At 35.7% G+C, this 22,530-nt stretch overlaps 1 protein-coding gene across 1 annotated transcript; it reads right to left on the reverse strand.

Moving 5' to 3' along the window:
* Positions 1–17,944: 17,944 nt before the first annotated feature.
* Positions 17,945–21,739, reverse strand: LOC114074905 (probable serine/threonine-protein kinase clkA). The gene is made up of 6 exons (XM_027913057.1): positions 21,388–21,739; positions 20,765–21,137; positions 20,439–20,688; positions 19,457–19,690; positions 19,280–19,370; positions 17,945–18,123 (listed from the first exon to the last, which is right to left on the reverse strand). Exons 1-6 carry the CDS (start codon positions 21,737–21,739, stop codon positions 17,945–17,947), a joined length of 1,479 nt encoding a protein of 492 aa, XP_027768858.1.
* Between the last annotated feature and the right edge of the window lie 791 nt (positions 21,740–22,530).

Below are 22,530 nucleotides of genomic sequence, written 5' to 3' on the forward strand. Positions count from 1 at the left end.
AAATCCTAAACCCTAAACCCAAAAAGCTAAAACACCCAAAACCCTAACTCTTACACTAAACCATAAACAAAAAACCCTAAGCCCAAAATACAAAAACTCAAATATTAAATACTACACCACATATCTTTCCCCTCAAATGCTATACCCTAAACCATAAAACATAACAAAACCTACACCCTAACCCTAACCCTAACAGTAAATTGTCAAACCTAAATCCTAAGTAAAAAAAAAAAAAAACTAAGTCAAAAATAAAAAAAACAAAAAATTAAATACTAAACCACATATTTTATACATCAAATCCTAAACCACAAACCTGAAATCTAAAGAAACATAAATCTAAACCTAACCTTAACCTAAACAGTAACCCTAACCATAACCTTAATCCTAACCCTAAACCATTAACCCGGAGCCCCAAGCGAAAATATAAAAACCCTAACATTAAACACTAAACCATATATTTTAAACCTCAAAACCTTAACCACAAACCCTCAAAATTTAAAAAACCCTATTCCCTAACCCTAACTCTAACCCTAATCCTAAACCATTAACCCGAAACCCCTAGTCCAAAATACCAAACCAAACATTAAACACTAACCATAAATTTTAAACCAAAAATCCTAAACCCTAAAACCTAAAACCTAAAAAAAACCTAAACCCTAACATTAACCCTAACGCTATACTAAACTCTAACCCTAAACCCTAAATCCTAAACCAAAAGCCTAAAATACAAATATCCTAACATTAAACACGATAGATATTACAAATAAAATCCTTATAACCAAACCCTATAACCTAAAAAACAACCTAAGACCTAACCTTAACCCTAACATTAACCCTAACCGTAACCCTACTCCTAACACTTAACCTCAAATACTAAAACTTGAACCATAAAACCTAAAAGAAACTTACACCCTAACCCTAATCCTAACCATAACCCTAAATCTAAACCCCAAACTCTAAACCCTAAGTCTAGAGAAAAAGTCCAAAAATAAACAAAAAGAAAAAATTAGTCCAAAATATGAAAACCCAAACATTAAACACTAAACCATAGATTTTAAACCTCAAATCCTAAACCACAAACTCTAGAACCTAATAAAAACAAAAATACTAACACTAACCCTAAATCAAACCGTAACCTTAATATTAACTTTAATCCTAACACTAAATTATTAACTGGAAACCCCAAGCACAAAATACAAAAAACCCAAACATTAAACACTAAACAATAGATTTTAAACCAAATATCCTAAACCCCGAAATCTAAAACCTAAAAAAACCCTAAACCCTAAACCTAAGCCTAATCCTATTCCGAACAAGAACCCTAACCTTAACCCTATCTTTCACCCTAACCCTAAACCCTAAATCCTAAACCCTAAGTCCTAAGCCCAAAGCCCAAAATAACAAATCTAAATAATAGATACTATCACTCAAATCCTTAACCCCAAATTATAAAACCTAAAAAACAACCTAAACCTTAACCTTAAACCTAATATTAACCCTAACCCTACTATAAACACTAAGCCCCAAGTCATAAATACCAAAACCCAAACATCAAACACTAATTCATTGATATGAAACCTCAAATCCTAAATCTGAACCTAAAAAACTAAATAACCCAAAATCCTAATCCTAACCCTTACTCTTACCTTAAACCATACACAGAAACCCTAAGCCCAAAATAACAAAATCCAAACATTAAATACCAAACCATAGATGTTTAACCTCAAATGCTAAACCTTCAACCATAACACCTCAAAATAAACCTACACCCTAATCCTAATCCTAACCCTAAACCTAAACCTACGTTCAAAATATGAAAATTGAAACATTAAAAACTAAACCATAGATTTTAAACCTCAAATCCTAAACCACAAACACTAAAACCTAATAAAACCCTCAACCCTAACTTTAACCCTGACCCAAACACTAACCATAACCTTAACCCTAACCGTAATCCTAAACCACGAACTGAAAACCCCAATCCCAAAATGCCAAAACCCAAACATTAAACACTGAACCATATATTTTAATCAAAAAATCATAAACCCCAAAACCTTAATCCTAAAAACAACCCTAAACCCTATCCCTAACCCTAACCCTAACCCTAAACCTGCCCTTAATTATAACCCTAAACCCTAAGCTCAAAATACCAGGTTTAATGGGAAAAACTCATATCGGTACGACCTTGAAGTGTCTGTTAATGCATTGGCAAAATATATCATATCATAATGAGGCACAAAAAATTTTAATTCAAGTTTTACCTAATATTACTTGTTAGAATTTGTGGAAAAATAGATGTGCGGTGAAATATGGAGGCAAAACTTCCATTTTAACAGGAGTTCAACATTCTACTTTTAAAGAAATACTTCACAAGCTCATCACAACATTCTCTAAGGTTCAATGGCCTTACGATTGGAAAAACTTGATTAAGATGAGTGATCAATGTATGCAGTAGTATAAAGTATCAGTGGTACAATGGGAAAAACCTCCAGCTGACATGTACAAATTAGACACTAATGGAAGTGGAATGCAGAACCCAGGTAAGATCGGGGATGGTGGAATTCTGATGAATTATTTAGGTAATATGATATATACCTATGCTATATAACTATTTTTTGGTAATAACAATAATGTAGAGATTAAAAGAGTATTACTTGGACTAGACTTGTGTGAGAAACATGGTTAGACAAGCATTTTTGGGAAGTAGATTCGGAGCTATTGAGCAAATGGATTAATCAAACAACTATCATACCATGGCGAAACAGGAGAGATATTCAAGTTATGAGAGACATTATCAGTAATTTCGAAATGTTCTCATGTAGTCTTATATACATAGAGGACAATAGTACCTCTGATTTTTCTATCAAAATGGAGTCACACGAAGGATATAATTCAACATTTTCGCACACATCATCAACTAACTAGAGAAATCAAAGGAAGCTATCTCTTGTAGAAGATTGGAGTGAGTGCAAAGTTTTTGTAAGACCCCAAACATGAGTTAAGGCTTCTAGAGCCTAAAATGTTTTTCTTAAAGTTCTAATGTACTAAATATTCTTAAAATATAGTATATAGGCAGTAAGTATCTAAAATATTAGAGGTATTGGAAGTCGAACGTCAAGGGGCGAATAAGACGTTCGACGACTAAGTTACCTAGATGTCTTATATGTGGTTCTATGTGTTTATGGGTGTTGAATGATGCTCCAAGGTGCTAAAATGTCTGATTATATTGTTTATAGGCAGTGTGCAAAGTTTGAAGTTATTTGGAAGTCGAACATCAAGGGACGATCGATACGTTCAACGACTAGTCGCTTATGTGCCTCATGTGTCTATACATGCTGAAATTTGTATGAAACGAGTTTAAAAAGTATATAAATGGTTTATAATGATGTTAAATGATCGAATATGAAGTTTCTATAAGTTTTGAGGTCAAACGACCAAGAACGTCCAAGGTGTTAAAAAGATAGCCCCTAAGACGTTCATCGTATGTCATGATGGGGCTTGGACTGTTTGGACGTCTTATAGGTGTTTGTTTTGGATGAAATATGTGTTGAAGGGGTATAAATTGTTAAGTTTAATAAGCACGTTATAATCATCCGGGTACGACTTCTAAAGGGCCCCAAAAGAAGGACCCAAAGTAGTCTAAGACACTGACTGGGTAGTGTCCATTGACGGACCCAATGAAGGATCATTGGTCCAGCAATGGCTCTTCAAGCAAGTATCATCGAGGGATACATGACTTGGTCAGGTATTAAGCCAATCTTGGCTAAGGGTCAGGCAACAGAGGCCAGGCACGGCCAGTCATGGCCTCGGCCCCGTCATTGCCATCATCGAAGGTGGCATGCAACTGGCAGCCTGCGTGCTGTTATTTAAAGGGGTGAATGGGAAATTCACCCCATGGCCTAAACTGATTATTATGGGTTTATTTAAGAAATTTTGGGTGTATGTAAGTGATAAAAAACGTGATCAACCCATTCTAAAATCAACCCACATGTATTAAGCCTTTCCCTCCAAAAATACTCTCTCTCTAGAAACCACCATTGTTGGTGAAGCTCAAAAACAAATTCAATATATGTTTTCTATGGATGAATCATAAAGCTTTTGAGGTTTTAAACTAGACAAAGGTATGGTGATCTTCATCTCTAGTTATCTTTTCATCTAGAGAGCAATTCTAAAAGATTTCCAAGAAGAAAAAAAATATGATCAAAGTCCTTCTTCTTCAATTTTCTTTCTTAAACTGATTTCAATGGATTAATATGAATGTATTGATTATTTTATACTGATTTGGAAGTGGTTTTCAATCCAATTGCATGAAGAACCCATACTTCTTCACCAAAACAATTTAGCCTTGCACGGGCTTTGTGATCTTTAATTGCTATCGATTAAATTATTATACTGTTATGTTTAAGTGATTGTATATGCTGTTATTTACATAAATCTATGTTTAAATGATGCTGAAGGATCCATGAGGATCAATGTAACAAGAGTTGAACGTGAATAACCTATGTTTCTACATGTTGCCTTGTAATCAATTGTGAGATCGGTTGTGTACAGTTTTGATCACGTACAAACTTTTTCTAGCTACTTTTTAAGGGTTATATAATTGATGTATTTTGTAGGTATAAATCCTTAATGATCAGAAAGGCTTGCATGAATTGATTTAGATTCCCTTAGGTTATGAAGTCAAAAAGCTAAGTCTGTGATGAATCACGAATTATGATTACATGAATCATGATTTCCTCTTGATTTCTTATATAATTAGATACTTCCTAATGGGTGTATTGTTTATAAAATATGAAGGATGATCAAAGCCATAGAGAGTTCATAGTATTGGTAAAGTCATCTATACTCTAGCAAATCGATAAGCCTAAATGTCTATGTTGTAACCTTAATCTTGAGGGTATGTAATTATGATTTCAATATGGTCAAATGAAGGTTTATTTAATGCCTTATACTTAAAATATGTACGAAATATGATCTAAAATCAATGCAAGGGAAATTAGCTAATGATCTATGTTATTCTACTTTCCTAGTATGTTGATGTGTTGTATTATGTTATAGCTTAATCTTGTAGCGACTTGTACATGGTTTCTTATATGTTTAAAGTAAATTTTGATACTTCCATATATGTTTTTTATTGATGAATAAGGTGTATTGTTCAATGATGATCACAGGGTGAGAAATTTGTAAGAATGCTTATTCCCTCTATTCCTCTACTTCTCTATTTCTTTATAGTAATGTTGATGAAGCCTTGTATGACATTGTGTGGTATGGTAACCTTATGTTGGTGGTGTTTATCTTATTGTAATTATATATGTGTTGACCATGGCCTGGAAGACAAATTGATGAATATATGATTTAGAGATTTATCTGATCATCTTATGAGTACTTGTGCCTATGTTCCTATTCTAGTTGTGATCTAGGTTGTGTGGCTATTGTATGAGCATGTGCATATTAATATTAGGGTATTGCATAGGTGCTTCTATTTATGTGTTAAAATGGTTAATAGACTCTACCCAGAACCCCTTATATGAAAGTGTAAATAGCTAATGTTAAGAGTCTTGATTATAATGTATATATTGTTTTGTCTCCTATGCTATTATGTGTTGTATCATATGTGCTTGGAAGTTTAATGTGGTATAATGGGGTGTCTGCCTCATGAAGTTATTGATAGCCATTATGTGATCATGTTGGTCAATGTACACACACTCTCACTTACATGCATGTTACAAGTAGTATAGGTCATTGTGTCTAAATGAAAGGTAGTTCTCATATTCACTAGTGTCCACTAATATGCGTGTAATGCATATGTATGTGAAGTATGTAATATATTCCTTACTAGGATGACTTGATAGGTGTAATAGTATGGGAAAAAGGAAAGGGACCTTGTCTATACATTGCACATGTGTATCTTCATAGGATAGTTTCTATGTTTTGTTTCTAAGTACATGAAGGACGAATATATGAAAATTTTATGAATATGATGTATATGATATGATGAGGTATGAATGTGCATAGTGTCTTTGTAGGTATATGAAGGGATGCTCATATAGTTATGCCTATAGACTCATGGTTTGATATATGAACATGTGTGACATTATGTGTTATGTGATTGGTTTTCTCACATCTACGTTTACACTCACACACGTGAATGATGATCTAGTTAATGGAGGAACATTAAGAGGTGTTTCATAGAATACTCAAAAACTAGATAGGTGCTTGAATATTCTATAAGCATATGAATAATGAATATCCTAAGCCTATGTTTTTATAAATAAATGTAATGAAGGCTTTTCAATAAAGAAAACTTAGCTTAGCAGCGAGTGAACTTGTAGAGGAGGGGATGATACTTTCCAGATAGGGAAGGTAGGGTTCACTACATTCCTCATGTGAGGGAGTGTCACTTTCCCAAGTAAGGGAGGTGTGGTTCACTACGGTACTCACGGGATGGATAGCCTCATGACCCAACAAAGGTTGTAGAGTTTATATTTCCATGATTGCCCCAAGTTCCATAAACTATGTTTCCACCATAGGATACTAGCTAGTGGATCCAACTAGAAAGCTATGTTTTTGATGGGTTCTACTTTGACATGTAGACCACCCTTTATCATTGTGGGGTTTTATGCCACCGGATTCCATGTTTAGCATCACATGGTATATGTCGAATAAGGCTATAGTTTTCCCTAAAGTAAAATGGACAATGGAAGTTAAATGACTAGGACCCTGAATGGAATGACTTAAGGGAGGCTACTTAAGAGAGGTGGAAGTAATTAATCCATCCAGACATTGCACAATTAGGTCCTTTGGATGTTCTAGGAAGGTGTTCTTATGCATGTCACTATGTATGTGTTCCTTATCCATGACATTGTATTATTTCTCTTCTTGTTATTAAGATGTGCATGATATGAGTCTTTATGCATGATGTTGATCTTATTGACTATATGATCAAGGTTTTGACTTAACTATATCTATGTGGTATTATACTTCTATGATGGTATGTGTTGTCTTGTGTAGATGATATGTATGATTTTCCTTATGGTCCTAAGGTGATAAACTGCACCAAGTACCCCTAAAGGATTACATGGGAGACTAATGAATTAGATGGAATAATTCACTGTAAAGAGGAATGAGCTCATTGTAAAGTGACCTCAAATTGGACTAAAATTCTATATTTGCTTCTCTATGATGTTTGGCCTTTGATTGTGTTTCTATGAAGTATGAAAAGGATATATATGGTATTTATAAAGGTTTTATGATGATTTAATAAAAATGGCATGAAGTATGATTTCAAAGAAAATATCCCTTTTTAAATGCATGTTTTGGCATGGTTGCCACACATAGTACATTCTTGTGCTAATCCCATTCTTCTCTACTTTTGACACAAGTGTAGGTTATGGATGCTTAAAGGATGTCTTGAAAGATTAGGAGCTTGATAGGTGATTCCCAAGCTCAAGGAAAGGAATCCTTGAGTCCAAGGATGTCCTAATGTGTACTTATTTTAAATTCTATTAAACATTATATAGTTTTGTATAATTTCTTAAGGGTCGTATCCCTAATTTATTCTAATGTTGTTGAGTCTAAGATTGCAAAGAAACTTAGAGACTATATATGTATTATGACTTACATTTTATATGTATATGAAGTAAAGTTTCTAGCATATGAGGTGCTATGAAAAGTTGTAAATTTTCCGCTAAATTTACTATGTCGATGCGATGAATGATAACGATGGGTTTGTATAAGACCTTCAAGAGGTCAAGTACGCCGTGTTAGTTCTAGGGGTTCCCAGGTCGTGACAAACGTGGTATCAGAGCACGAGATTTTTTAACAGTGGTTTAGGGTCCAAGAAGTCTCATATTGCCACATCTAGTAGAGTCTTGTATCATTGTTGGTGATTCGCGACACATCAAATGGTACGAGAGGCTATAGGACGCTAGAGTTTCCATTATTCATCATTCTTATGTCGTGCCATAGAGGTTAACTCTATAAGATCTCTCTCTTATGTTTTCTTGTACGGTGATATTTTAAATGTGATTGCTTGGATGAGATTTCTCTATGCTTGGGACAAAAGGTGAGTTTAAAATGCTTATCTTTGTTTTATGGTTTGAATGAGTATGTGTGAAGGTGACGTGAAGGGTTAACTAGACTTAGGTAGGGGTATGGGGTTCTATCTACGTCTTGCACTAGTTTGCCTTGATGGAGACCTTAGGAGATTATTATTATGTATGAGTATGATGACAAATGTAAATGTCCTTATGTGATGATCTCTATGCTTATAAACATGTAAATATCCTAGTATGCTAAAAATATGGAGTTATGCATGCATGAAGGTTATAGATGAGTGGATTATTGTGATAATTGTAGTTCTTGTTGGGCTACTTGATTTAGTAGAGTTATGGGGCTTTGCTTGATCATTGAACATGTTAACTCTATGGGGATTATGATTGGTTATCTTACCTTACTATGTATGAATTATCTCTATTTGATGATGTGATGCCAATTATGGCAATATATGAAATCTTTGTTAAATAGCAAGATATGTCGAATAATGTATGTCATGATATAGGTAAAGCATGCTAGAAGTTATGGTGGTTAAAGTGAATTCTCTTAGATTGTCGTATTTCCTATATCGTTTTGTATGATGGTAGCCTTATGCTACGAATTGAACTTGAAATGCTTACCAATGGAAGTATGCTACCCAATGAATATGTTTTAAAAAGTGTGCATTGTTTTCCTTTGTATATAAGTGGTAGTTGATGATTTGCTAGTATAAATTGGAGTCCTTTGTAAAGAGTTGATCCTAGTTGTGATGATAGTATGCATGCTTATGAAGGATGAGCCCTTAATGCTTTTCTTATATTGCCATCCTTGTCCCCTTAATTGTCTAAATGTTGCATTTCTTTCGGGATATTTGGAAGATTGCTCACTATAAAGACTACGCAACTTACTGCAACATGTTTGGAGAACCAACTAAATTGTCCTTTGATTGGATGTTGTTGAAATATGTGTAAAATTGATGAATATGAACATGATAATGAATGTGGAAAGGAAATTTCCTATTTAGATTGAAGAATGAGAATCATATGACACGATGAGTCGTAGAGTTATTTCTAAACTTCCTATTGTGTTATGAACCTCCTTGTTGTTTTCCTCAAATGATGTATGACCTTGGTGTCTATTATACTGTATAAAAACCTTATGTGGTTGAATGAGATGACCTAACTTGATAATTAGGGATAAATTGCCTAAGAGATGATGTTTAGAATGCCTTGCTAGATTTACTGTGAATCCCTCTGAAATAGAAATCACTTTAAGTGATGAAAATGAACATTGTTTAGTTAAGATCCTCTTGAGTTGGGGTTGAATCGATCTTAACTAGTCTTACCGTAAGTGGGGGGTGGTGATTGAGTAGTGAGGTTGTAGAAGTTATCTACATTGTCCTTCTATTCTTACTTGAAGTGGAAAATAATGAATTCTTAGTAAGCTCGTTCATGAATGTAGTATTGCATAAAGTGTGAATTCCATGACCTTTATATGATTTGTATGAATTGATTGATATCGTCTTGGAGACATGGTGAATTTTCCAAAGAGCATGAAAGGAATTTTTTATAAAGTCCATGTTTCTTATGTTGACCTGCATTTTAATGTGCTAATTGTGAAGTTGTCTTCATAAGGTAAGACAAGGAACTTGGTAATAGTCACTTGTAGGGTAAATTGTTTAGCCTTGTAATGGAACTTGAGTCTCTTGTACAATGAAATATGTTGACTCTCTTTAAAATTATGTGACTTGATGATTTGGAATACAAAATTGTACGCTCATTATTGAAATGTGAAAGCATGTTTAGCTAAGTGTCCATTTATGTGCCTATAATTTGTGTTATTTTGCAAAATCAGGCTTAGTATAAGGGTGAGTATTATGTTAAGAAATGAAATTCGTGGAATGGCTTCCTATTTTGTTGTGATGTACTTGGTGTTACTTCTCATTTAGACTTCACTAAGAAGAAAAATATATTCATGTCTTGGCTTGAAAGTTGAGATTTCTCATTTTTAAAGAAATTGACCTTGTACTTTGATAAGGTGTGAACTCAAGATACATGCAAGTGTGTTGACGATCAAGACATTCCTCCATGTACACCACTAAGCATGGTATGGTTGAGTAGGACCTTCATGTAGGTCTAACTAATGAAGATCTTTGTGATTCAACTAACTCAAGATTATGTGCATTGATGTATGAGTGCTTAAGTAACTTTCAGTATGGGTTATGATCTTCCTATGAGTAGATTTTCAAGATTTTCTTGTGATGAATTGAGATGTAATGATCATGTTATGATTAGGAGAAGGATGTTCTCCTATGAACATGAAAAAGACGTTTGTGTTTGATGCATTAAAGAGTGAGTGTGTAATGGTTTTTCTTGCTTGTCTGCATTGTGTGCTAAATGATTTGATGATATTTTAAATGATATAAACTGCTCTTATATGCATTGAAGTCCTTGTTGTGATTAACAAGCCCTATGTGTCATTCAAGGACGAATGTTCCCAAGTAGGGGATATTGTAAGATATCGAAAATGAGATAAGGTGTATATATGCTAACATGTTTTTCTTAAATTTCTAATGTCCTAAATATGCTTAAAATATAGTATATAGGCAGTACCTAAAATATTAGAGGTATTGGAAGTCGAACGTCAAGGGAAGACTAAGATGTTTGATGACTAAGTCACTTAGATGCCTAATATGTGGTTATATGTGTTTATGGGCGTTTCATTACGTTCTAATGTTCTAAAATATCTTATTATAATGTTTAGAGGCAGTGTGAAAAGTTTGAAGTGATTTGGAAGTCGAACGTCAAGGGACAACCAAGATGTTCGACAACTAGTCGCTTTTGTGCCTCATGTGTCTGTACATGCTTAAATTTGTATGAAATGAGTTTAAAAATTCATTAAATAGTTTATAATTAAGTTAAATGATACTATATGAAGTGTCAAGAAGTTTGGAGGTCAAATGACCAAGAACGTCCAAGGCATTAAAAAGATTTCACAAACAACACTTCTCAAATGATGTTCATGCTCTTCCTTGGTCTTAGAGTACATGAGAATGTCATCAATGAATACTATGACGAAAGACTCAAGGTACTCACGGAAGACTCTTTTCATGAGATCCATAAATACAGTAGGTGCATTCGTGAGACCAAATGACATAACTAGGAAATCATAATGACCATAACGGGTATGAAAGGTTTTCTTTGATATATCTCCATCTCTAATCCTAAGCTGATGGTATCCGGAACGAAGATCAATCTTCAAGAAGAAACTAGACCCTTGGAGCTGATCGAACAAGCATCTATTCTGTGAAATTGGATATTTATTCTTGATAGTGACTTTGTTGAGCTTCCGATAATCGATACACATTCTAAGTGTTCCATCTTTGTTTTTCACAAACAACAATGGAGCGCCCCAAGGGAATATGCTCGGGTGAATGAAACCCTTATCAGTGAGTTCTTTTAACTAGAACTTCAAGTCCATGAGTTCTAATGGAGCCAATCTGTAAGGAGGAATTGATATTTGTTTAGTATCGGGTTCTAAGTCGATACCAAAGTCAATCTTTCGAGGGGGAGAAACTCAAGGCAAATCATCACAAAATACACCTTGGAACTCATTCACTACAGTCACCGAGTGTATGGAAGGAATGTCATTATCTAAATCATTAACACTCACAAGATGACACAATAACCCCTTGGAAATCATTTTACTGGCCTTAAGGTTCAAAATCAAGGGATTAGAACGACTCGAGTTGTACCCCTCCCAGACTATCTCTTCTTCATTAGGGAAACGAAATCTCACAACCCTACTACGACAATCCATGAAAGCATAACAAATATGAAGCCAGTCCATACCAAGAATAACATCCAAATCATGCATGGGTAACTCAACCAAGTCTTCACACATAGCCTTATCACATAGAACTATTAGGCAATCCTTGTATACTCTATAAGTTCTTACATTTTCTCCTAAAGGTATACTAACCACTATATAATCATGCAGAACTTCAAGCAATATCTCAAAAGTGAGAGCAAGCCAAGGAGTTACAAAGGAAATCATAGACCCTGGATCAAGTAAAGCATAAAAAGAAGTCGAGAATACATAAAGCATACCTGTTACCAAATCAACGGACTTCTCTTACTCCTCCCTGTCCTTAAGGGTGTATAACCTGTTCCTCTTAGGAGGCTCGGTTGCTGCTGCATCCGGTGGATAAGGCCTACGCTGAGCATTACCTCCAGCAAGGCTTCTTTTCTGTGGGCAGTTCTTAACCATGTTCCCGCTCTTACCGCAACCGCAGCATGCATTAGTTCCCTGTCTGCACTCTAAACTGTGAGCACGACCACACTTACCACAATCCTTTCTGGGACGCTGCATTTCACCTTCATTGCCCTTCTTGGGCTCGAGTCTGCCTCCTGTAGGTGATGTACTCCTCTGAAAGATAGAGTTCCCTAAACATTGTTGCCCCTTTTTAAGTATGGGATGCTCACGAATGCCAAAGTTAATCCAGTTGGCCCCATTGCTAGGACCTGCCTGATCTTGAGGCTTAGGCCTCCTCGCATCACAAACACCCCTCTTCTTCCTGCTGTCCTCTACCTGCTGGACATGTACCATAAACCTGGAAAGGTCCATGTTATCGTGGAGCATCGTAGACATAACCCTCCTCCAAATCTATGTTGATTCCTGTGAGTAACCTGATCATCTCATCCCTATTGTTAGATACAAGGAAAGTATCATACATGGACAGTTTAACAAACTTCAATGAATACTCCCTGACTATCATGGATCCCTGCTTAAGGTTGATAAACTCCTCAACCTTGGCCTCCCTGATCTCTCTATGAAAGAATCTCTAAAGAAAGTCTGTCTTAAAAACTTCCTACTGAGCAAAACTCTTCCCAAAACTCGTCTATCTTGCCACATCTTGTACCAAGTCTGTGCAACATCCTTGAGTTGATAGGAAGCCAACTCTGATTTTTCAGTATCTGTTGCCCCTATTTCCACCAAAATCTTATGCACTTTAGACATTGTTAAAATTGAGGAATCATCCTCATAAAGTCTCTCAGCCTGTCAGCCATACTGCCGGTTTAACTGGTCAGTCATTGCCTGGGCCTGCATAGTGATGGCCTTTGCCATCTGGGCCATAGATGCCCTCACCTCAATATCAGTCAACCCAACAGGGTTAACCGGTACAACCACTCCTTCAACTGGAGACAAAGGTGGAACCTGATTGCCCCCAGAAACTGCTCCTCCTCTACTTTTACCAATTGTTCTCCTAGTATTCATTTTCTAAAAAACAACAAGGATTGATGTTAGTCACGCTCATAACACGAAGAAAATCAGACATTAGGAAAGGCAAAATAAGATCAGAAGAAGGAAATTTTCGTACGCATCATACAGTCTCTAATTCGGGATCGTGGTGCACTTCGCTACCATGATTTAGAAACTACTCAATGTGGTTGATGTGAACTTATTATCCTCGGAATTTAACCTAGAGCTCTGATACAAACTTTGTGACGACTGGAGTCTAGACCCAAGACGAGACCGGCGTCGTTGACCCCTTAAAGGTCGCAAACAAGCCTAGATACGTCATTCTTAATTCATCTATGTTAATTTTTGCTGAAAAATTTGAACTTTTGTTTTCTGATTTAATGCTAAACATTTTATACTTAACATCATAGGCGTTCACAAATCAACCATCTAATATAGAGATAATCAAATGAAAGAAATAGTTCATAATTGCATTAAACGTATTCTTGCAAAAACGACACCAATAGAAAGTCTGAAATAAATTGTGAAAGAAACACTAGTGGACATGCTTTACTAGATAAAGGCTACATCTAAGATAGATAATAACGATAGACATCATCGAACGCATGAGGGCCTACCAAGTCCTTATGAAAGCTCCACGTCCGGATAGCTGCAATGTCAACCTGTAAGCTCTAGCATCCACCTGTTCCTGCACCTAAAAATATAGAGTTGTATGTGATTAGTACACACTTTTACTAAGTATTGGTATATGCAAGCACACACCAAGGACATGCATGAGTAAGAATAGCTCTTTCCTAAAAACATGATTTATACAAAGTGAAGTCAGTAGACTTGAAAAATTTGGATTAGGAAAGTCAGTGGGCCTTCAAAATTTAGATTAGGAAAGTCAGCGGACTTGCCATATTGGATTAGTAAAATCATGCCATGAGAGTAACATGCATCATCATATGTATCATATTTCACACAACAAATAACGTCTTACACATAGAACATAACATATTGCATATAAAACATAACATATTGCGTATAACACATAACATCTTTCATATAATTCATTAATATGCCATGAGACTTTGGAATCATGGACTTAGCATCAAGGCTTCCAAAAAATTAGGGCTGAACATATGGGACCTTCACTGGGGAGCCATCTTTAGCAAACACAGAATTTTCTTCATTCATTTATTCATACTTCACTTCATATATTCATAAGCTAGTGTAGACACCAACTATACCTAAGATGTAGTTTAAGACATTCATCGGGTTCACTGTGCAATTATCAAGAATGGCCTAGTGTCATTACCTAAGTTTAGCTCACCTCTTGATTATCATATCCCAACACCTTTGGTATCATTCATTTCTTTATGTGCATCATTTGAGGCTGGACTCATTCATTCTTTGTGAACTTTAACTTTAACCGACATAGATCATGTGAGCATCATGAAATCCAGTGTCTCCCCCACACCGAAAAGAGGTGGAATCACCGACCAAAGTGACCTAAAACATGCTAGGGTACATGGGAATTGAACCCCGCCAGATCCCTATATTGGTAGTATAGGTTCGAAGACTAGGAGTATAAAGAAATCCATACCCGGCATGCCAAACAGTCTCATCTCATGAGAGTTATGTGAACCTTCGCCCTTCCCAAAAGAAGGCATCACCGCTCATAACTAGTCTATCGGTGATCAGTATAAAGTTCCATTACATACAACTAATAGGTCGTGGAAGCTGGCTTCTAGTCTAAAAACATCATAACTCAATAGATGATTTCTCATGTCATCATTAGTATTTAGTGTATTCATCTCAATACTTTCATTATAGTGTTCATAGAGACAGGTCTATTCATTAACTTTACACTCTCATAGTTGAGTATGTTTTGGTAACTTTTACTTAGGCTCAATTGAGATTTCTCTCATCTTTTTCATTAGCCTCATATCATGTTGTCACCAAAATCATTAGCATTAGAACATTTGCTCTTCATAATTACTCACCCCTTTGTTTTTTTATGTGAATGTTCATTTCATCATATGCCAATGCACTTGCAAATTTAGTGTGTTTTACACTATTACTTAACCCTTCTAGGGCTTAATCATTTCATTGTTCATGTCATAATTTCATTACATACATCTTAGGTTCACTTACTTCTAACGTATGCTAGACTTATGGGTCTATACATACAAGCCATGAGGCTTTGTTCATAGTTTGTTTAAGTGATTCATATCTTTCTAAGATTATGTGGTACAAGACTTATGCATCTTGTATGTATGCCAATATCTCTATTCCCATCTATGTAGGCAACATTATGTTGAACATTTATTCACGTATGACTTATGTATCAATACAAAAAATTTGGGCAAGGGAACCCTGTTTCAAATCCCTTGGACAACACTTACATTTTTCTTTTTTTTAAAAAATTTTCGGTCACACAACATTGGAACCGAGATCGATCCCCAACGTTGTCATTTCTTTTTTTCTTTATTTACTCTTTTTCTTTTATACGTTTGGGGATCGAGAGGTTGTGGGATCGATCCCCCACAGCCTCATTATATTATTTTCCTTGGATCTTGACTTTTTTGAGTTGACCGTGAGGTTATAGGATCGAACCCCCACAACCTCACTTCATTTTTCTTTTAATTCTCCTTGTCCTCCTAGAGGTCGTGGGTTCGATTCCCACGCCTCACACTTATTTTCTTTTCATTTTCCTTAAGATTGACCGAGAGGTTGTGGGTTCAAATCTCACTCCTCTCATTTCTTATTTTCATACATTATTTTCCAGCCAGGAGCACGGTTCGATTCCCCCTTACCACATTGTTTTTCACTGCTTTGTTTTCACCACTTTTAACGTGGTGAGGTCACGGGTTCGACCCCTAGTGACCTCACTTGTTTTTCTTCACTTTTCAAGACATTTTAAACAAATTAACTTGGCTGAAATTAATCAACAAGGTGCTGGAAATTTGAGTTACATTTTCAGCTTCTTTTCCATTCCATTACACGTTAGTTCTTCGGGGAATTTCATAGTGCATTTAGATAAACATGTGTACATTAAATACAAAGAACTAACATGCCATTTAAATTCCTAAACCATGACCAATAGACACATCAACACACCCAAACACACATAGTTACATTTTCGGTAAACATAAATATAACTCACATAATTATGAACATACATATAAACACATAAGCATCACGAAAACACGTTTTATGCCTAGTTTGCTACTAGAAAACATAACCAGCCTATGATTCAATGGGAGCTAGTAACAGGGACATGCAACGAGGAACAACCCTAGTTTTTGGACTAAATATACTGAACCTTGAGGGTTCTCTTCGGAAAGGGACCAAGAGAGAAGAGAACCCAAAAATTATTGACGTTCAATCCTCGACTTGCTGATGAAAGAAGTCCTCCAAACACCGTCCAACACCGAAAATTCAACACCAAAGTCGACGGACAACCTTCTCTTTGCCTATGTAATTGATTTCGTTTTTTGTTTTTATCTTTCGTGGTAAGTTCTTCAAGTGAAGAACTTGGTTTTTCTTTCTGTTCTTGAAGTTATTTTGGCAGAGAGAACGTGAAAGAGAAGAGATAGTAAACGTGTGTTGAGAGATAGACGTGAGAGGAGAGAGTTATCTTAGACTTAGGAGTCTAGTTTAGGACTTAGTCAAATAAGGTTTAGTTAAATATTAAAAATCTGATTTCCCTTTTATTTTAAATCAGACAATAAATAATAAGAGTATTAATTAATTACATTAATTTACCAACTTAAAAAAAATAATTTAAATCATCGCTTCCACCTATGTTCGAACCCGGGTGGAGAAAGACTTCACTCTAAGAGCCAATTTTCGGCCCTCTCTCCCAAAAATGCCCCTCCACCATATTAATTAAATAATTAATTATATACTTAGGGTAAATACGATACTACCCTTAGCCTGGAAAAAGACCATTTTACCCCTAGACCCTCCAAACCTAAGATTTTCCATTTTTAAGTCCGGTAAAAACTCATTCGAGTAATTCTTCATATTAAAGAGCCCTACATGGCTACAACAATCCTTTTCTAGCTCAAATAACTCCCCAAGTTAGTAGCTTGGCTCTAGAAAGGGTTCAGAGTTTTGCTAGTACACGCATCAATCTGTGTGAACCCGGTCTAATCGTAGGCATTCTAGACACATTAAGCATTACTTAGCATATAAATTTTTAGGGTTGTTACCGCTATCCACCCAATATTTAAGGAATTTGAATTTTTTTGTATGGATCCCCTCATTGTTAATGATCTCTAATAGCAATGTTCAATGGTCAGAACCATTAGAAGAAAGGTGGGTGATAGTAGTTTAAGGCATAGTCTCTAGCCAGTTATCATTTATCAACCCTCTGTCAATCCTTTTCAAGATTTTTTTATTGATTCCTCAATTATTAGACCAAGTGTATTTTGGCCACTAAAACTAATGTCCATCAGACCATAGGCTTCTATAAAAGCAATAAAATCTAGACTTTTTCTGATATTGTAAGGAATTCCTCCTAATTTTTCCCCTGTGGAAGTTATAACGTTATAATCCCCCATTGAGCACCAAGGTTTCTACCAAATATATTCTTGATGGGGCATTTTATCCCATAGAGGTCTTCATAGGTACTCTTTACATTTGTCATAGACAAAAGTCATGGTGAATTATTTTTGAAGCTCATTGTGGCTGAAATCTCAGGTAATTTGCTACTCATCCTGATCTTTAACCACACAGTCAACATCCCCATTCCAAAAAGCCATATTTTACCATTGCAGTTGGCTATTGCATTGTCAATGGCTTGTTGATTCTTGAAGTTCATTATATTACTACTATCTACAAAAGGCTCTAGAATAGCAATAATGGCTATGTGATACATTTTATTGAACATTTTGATTCTTTCCATGACTCTTTGAGTGTTGATTCCCTTCAATTTCCAAATGATTGTACTAATTATTGGGAAACTCTAGAAGAGACAAGCCTTGTGTTTGGTCTACTCGTAGTGACAATTTTAATGTCTTGATTTTGGAAATGGAATTTCTCATGTTTCAATCTTCTAGGAGATAAACCTTGAGTTTGAGTCACCTTTTAAATGTCCTCCTCCAAATCTTGATCATTTTGAGGATTAAATGCTCTTATCAAAGCAATTCTAGTCTCATTATCATCAGGTTCCTGCCCATATTGATCATTTCTATCAACTTCATCTTCTAAATTGATCACCTCATATTCATCAATTAGTAGGTCTTAATATTTTGGTCTGATCAAAATTGCTGATCTGACCCTGCTGATTGTCCTCAACCTCCACCTCTTTACGTGAATTCACACTCCTTTCCTGTTTGTTTTCCTGATCTATCTCTTGTTGTTTATTGAGTCTTCCCTTAGCAACATCTCTTTTCTGTTTGCTAGGCTTGTTTTTGCTAGTTGGAGTATTTTCTACACTACCTTTAGTAGTATTGTTGTCCAACTCCTTCTCCCTATTGTTCCTATTTTGGGATTTTCAGCGTCCCTACTTTGTATTCCCTTATGCATTTCCTTCTTGCTTGTAGGTCTGTTGTCATTTTGTTGTTCCTTTTCCTGTCTTTTTATGTTTTCTCCTTTTGTTGTTTTTTCTCTCTAATATGGTCTATACAGTCAAAGTTTTCCTAAGTGTATTCCTCCTCATGCTTATCATGAGGTAGGTTCCCCCCTTTGGTTACCCCTTCCTGCATGTTAGTAGTGTTCTCCTGACACCCCCCTTCCATAACTCCAACATCTACAACCAACCTACTATCAGAGATATTCAATTCACTAGTTATAGGGTTCTCAGCTATGATACCTGCATTGTTATTTATCCCTTCCTTTTGCTGCTACAGTCGGTGCTGATCTGCTCTGCTTCTAATTTGTTCCTCGTTTTGATTTACTTGCCTTATGGTACTTTCCTTATTTGTTTCCTTCTATGGGGATTCTGCATTTTTATTATTGTATTCCTTTAGCCTTTGCATGCCTTGCTTACTTGCAGTGTATTCTTTTATTTTCTTGTTTGTTGCTTCTACCACCCTTTGATCTTTGCTTCCTCTGTCCTCTTCTTGTGCATTATGATCTTCCTGTAATTCCAGATCAGTAAAAGATAATTGTTGAGAATTAGTAGTTATACCCACTTGTTTGATATCTTTTGTAGTTCGGTTTGTACCAGTAGCTTTCCACATAGTGGTTGAAGTTGCATGTTCCTCTTGTCTTGTGTTTTTCCTTTTTTGAGTTTGCCATGCCTCTTTTTGCTATTCTGTTTGCCTCTGCTGTTATTGTCCTTACCTTGTTGTTGTTGTTGTTCTCTATTGTCTTTGCCTTTGCTCAGTCTATCTTCCTGTTCTTTTGCTTTGTTGGAATTCTTGTTTTTGTTTTTCTTGTCACCTTCTTTTTCCTTTCTCTATATATACTACTCATCCGTTATTTTGGATTTACATTCATCAATATCATGTCCCTGATGTCCAGAGACTCACAGTATGGGAGAACATTCTCAAATTTTATTATTTGCTAGATTCCAATGGTGTCATCCTCAGAATCTAGTCCTACCCAAACATGTCTAGGTCTAGGCATAGTCAAGTCTATTTGCTTCTTAACTTTGCCCATTCAAGCCCTAAACCTTTTAATAGAGGCATTGTCTAGATAGAAAACCTTGCCAACTGAATCCAAAAAGGGAGTAAGAAAAGGTGTTTTGCAGCAATGCCATGGTAATCCAAGTAGCAAAATCAAGAAAGGCACAATGGGAGTTTCCTCCTCAGGTGTAAAAAATGGTGTTCTATTCTTGTATCCTCATTAATTTCCCTTTAATAGTCATCCTTTGCTGAGTCCAGACTGTGTTATAACCTAACTCCTTTTGTAAATCAACAATCACATGTTTTGTATTGTAGTGTGCTATGTTGACCCCCTCCCCAACCTCACTTAATTGAATTAGTTGTATAAAACATTTCCCGATAAGCTCAACCTTAGGCATGGTAGTACTAAATTCCCAATTGATATATACTTTAAATCCAAAGTCAATGTATGCATGTAATCATACATATCAAAAATTATAGCAGGCTGTCCCTGCTTGGTAGTTTGTTTGGGAGTGGTTCTCAGCACAACAGTTGGGGCTTGAGCAGAATGAATATGTGTCAATCTTTCTGCAAAAGAACATTCTTATTATTGTTGGAAGAGCTTGTATTGAGGTTAGGAACGTTTCCGTTAGCATTTTGAACATTAGTACTTCTTCTCTCAAAGTTGCTAGAAATCATAGGAAATTCTCTATGATAGAGATCTTGCCTATTGTTGTATTGCTGATATTCCTGGTGATTCTGTTCCTTGTTACTTGCCTCAATGTTCTCGTATTGCTCCCATTGTTTCTTATCACTCTCAACCATTTTCCCCTTACCTTGACTACTAGCTCTACCCTCCAAGATTACATTGGTAATGCATTCTCATAGTAATCACTTTAATGCTGATACTCATTTTTGATATATACCTCCCTCTGCTCTTGTACACTATTCCTACCAGTGACTTTCCCATGGAATTTTCATGATCATGGCCATTATTGACATTATTACTATAATTGAGATTAGAGTTGTAGTTAGTACAGTTACCTGCTTGATTTGCCTCCCTTGCTTGCTTCTTGAAGGTTTGGTGATGGCCATGTCCTTGAGCATCTGCATCTTTAGGATTGAATGAAAATGAGGAGTTTGTTGAACTCTCCACTTCAAAAGTATCTTGTTCATGAACTAAGGCCTTGTTGTGTGGAAGATTAGAGGTTAAGCTTGCTTCCACAGATTCCTCTCTTAGGGTTTCCTCATCAATGTTCTTCTCCTTGTTCACCTGTCCACAATTATCCTTCTTGTAACCTTCATGAGTTGTACAAGTAGAGAGGTACTAGTGTTGGTCCTTCCTTGCTCAGTATTATTCCTATAATTATTTTCTCCTATAACATTGTTCGTTCGACTACCATTTTGACCCCTACGTTCTTGTTACCTACGATTTTAGGTTCCATTTCAATTTAAATTGTTGTGAGATGAACATCTTCCCATTGTGAATCCACCCCAATAATTGTTTCATCTTGACTTTGCTAGGAAGATGATCGATTTTGCTTTTTACCTTCGCGACCATTATTCGCGAAATTCCCAGAATCCCCACCTTCGTTTCTTTCAATTGGATCATTAGTATTTCTTGAATATTTATTATGGTGTAGCTTAAACTGACTAGAATAATTTGCTTCAAGATTGTAGTCTTGATTACACATGATTGATTCTGAGGAAATATTTTTGTTGTTTCTTTCTTCTTCCCTTCGAGAAAGTTCACTGTTCATCACGCCTTGAGATTTTGACTTCCCGGAGTTGTTCAATGAAATAAAAGGGTATTCAACAAAGGGTAAGTTACTTTTCTCCAAGAGACCATTATGGGGATGGTCCAACGGTCTGAGATTTACCGCCGGCGGCTCAGGCGCCATGTTAGCCGTTCTGAACTAGCCGTTAGATGCGCTTGTTAATTGTAACATTAGAGAGTGTTTGTTATAGTGAGATAATTTAGAGAGAGAACTAATTTGGCATTTTTTTGGTTGGAATTTTGGGATCGGGGTTTCAAGTTAATGGTTTAGGGTTAAGGTTAGAGTTAGGATTTAAGTTATGGTTAGGTTTATGGTTTAGGATTTTGAATATTTTAGGGTTTTTGGTTTAGGATTTGAGGTTTAAAATCTATTCTTCAGTGTTTAATGTTTGGGTTTGTGAATTTCTTACGTTGCTTTCTTTTGGACTTAGGGTTTAGGGTTAGAGTTAGGATTAGAGTTAGGTTGTAGATTTTTTTTATGTTTTATTGTTAAGGATTTAGCATTTGTGGTTTAAACTATATGCTTTAGTATTTAATGTTTGTGTTTTGGTATTTTGAGCTTATTGTTTTGGGTTTATACTTTAGGGTTAGGGTTAAGATTTTTGGTTTGTAATTTTTTTGGGTTTAGGATTTAGGATTTGTGATTTAATATCAATGGTTTAATATTTATATTTTGGGTTTTAATATTTTGTGCTTGGGGTTTAGTTTTATGATAGAGTTAGGGTTAGGGTTAATGCCAAGGTTAGGATTTGTCTTTAGGTTGTTTTTTTGGTTTTAGGGTTTCGGGTTAACGATTTGAGTTGTAATATCTATGGTTTAGTGTTTAATGTTAGAGTTTTGGTATATTGGGCTTTGGATATAGGGTTTAGGGGTTAGGGTTAGGGTTAAGAATAAGGTTAGGCTTAGGGTTTAGAG

This window comes from Solanum pennellii, chromosome 11 (assembly GCF_001406875.1).
Source record: "Solanum pennellii chromosome 11, SPENNV200".
In the NCBI taxonomy this organism is placed as follows: Eukaryota; Viridiplantae; Streptophyta; class Magnoliopsida; order Solanales; family Solanaceae; genus Solanum; species Solanum pennellii.